The sequence below is a fragment of the Priapulus caudatus genome, unplaced genomic scaffold (genome assembly GCF_000485595.1).
Source record: "Priapulus caudatus unplaced genomic scaffold, Priapulus_caudatus-5.0.1 Scaffold354, whole genome shotgun sequence".
Taxonomy (NCBI): Eukaryota; Metazoa; Priapulida; class Priapulimorpha; order Priapulimorphida; family Priapulidae; genus Priapulus; species Priapulus caudatus.
The window spans coordinates 157,729-159,246 of NW_014577415.1; the positions used below are offsets into that span (position 1 = coordinate 157,729).

At 42.3% G+C, this 1,518-nt stretch overlaps 1 protein-coding gene across 1 annotated transcript in view; it reads left to right on the top strand.

Annotated features, from left to right (window-relative positions):
* The window catches only part of LOC106809430, a 19,352-nt gene that overhangs the window by 14,658 nt on the left and 3,176 nt on the right, over positions 1–1,518 (top strand). The window contains exon 10 of the mRNA XM_014812510.1: positions 483–663. Coding sequence (XP_014667996.1) covers positions 483–663 — 181 coding nt within the window. The remainder of the gene's footprint in view (positions 1–482; positions 664–1,518) is intronic.

Genomic DNA, 1,518 nt, shown 5'->3' on the forward strand with positions numbered 1-1,518 from the left:
ATGTATGGCCATTGATTGCATGGTCCTAAATGATTGTGTAGTGATTTTTGTTGTAAGAAAATTTTAATAATTTGTATTGTGGCAGATGGTGTTGCCGTTATAAAGATTTAAAAAATTGACTACAAACGAAATACCAGACCAATGTGACAATAACAATTGCACACATTGCTGACGTTGTGCACTTACAAATAGTTTTTGCTAATAGATGGCATACGGCAGCTATATTTGACCTGATTGACAGTGTTCCATGTATAACTACTAGAATGAACCCATGCATACTGCCATGAACATTTATATATATATATACACACACACGTGTATGATCAAATGAATATATGGACATAATGCATAGATATTGCATGATCTGTTCATGAGATAGTGTGCGTATTTTCATGTTACTACAGGTACAGTATTAAATAAAACTTGTCAGCATGTCTTTGTATTCACTACGTTTGTACAACATTTTCTGTGAAAACCTTTAGAGCACAGATCGCCCAGCCACAGGCCGAATCCGTCGACAACCCATGAAAAAGGGCATTGTTTGGAAAGGCGTTGAAATCCCTGAGGATTTCCTCACTACTCTTGGATACATCCCCTGTCGATCAGTGAAGCTACGTGGTCGGCATAGCCCACCAGATGTGCTGTACACAACTATGCCACTTGGTATGTAAGCACTGCCCAATACCTAGTCTCGGGGGTTAATAATGTTGAAAAAAAATTTTGAATTTTTCATTTGTCATTATTAATCCCTGCTAGTATGTAGTTGTAGCTCGTTAATTGAATTCCATAGTCCCGGTAAGGCGCGGCGTCATGGAGGGGGGGGGCGGTTGCCCCTATGATTTAAAAAAAAAAGAAGGGAAAAAAAGAAAAAAGAAAGAAAGAAAGAAGAGAAAAAAGAAATGGCTTCGAACGGCCTGAAAGCTGTTGTTGGCGGGGGAGGGAGGGAGGATTCAGCCTGAATCCAGTTCTTGCTAATTCTAATTTTAAAACCCTTTCACTGCGGCTCAGACTGCGGTCCCGGCGCGTCTATTTTTTCCATACCACTTAAGCGTAACGCTGTTTTATGGTGCCTTGTGACCCAAAATGTCTTGTTTAAACCGCCAAATGTTTTAAACCCCTTCGTTATTGTGCGCCAAACTGAAGGACAGTGGAAGTTCGTCTGAGCAAATCTAGCACAGCGCAAGTACCAAACAGTCCCAACCTATTGCAATGAACTGACAACCCCACCCTAACGCGTAGCACTTAACTCTAAACCCGACGTGCGCTATCTCATATACGCGGTGGTCATATAGATACCACAACATTAATCTATGGTGTAAATAACCCTTTCGTAGTCGATGCACAACGGATGCTGCGACGAATATCCGTCGGCTAACCTAACACCTAACCCCTAATCACTAACGCCTAACGCCTAACTCATAGGGTTACGCGTTACCATTAGTGCCGTTTACTAGCCGGGGTTTGCCTGGGGGTGCTGCAGCACCCCGTTCGTTTTTTAGTGAGATAGTGCGGTGCACT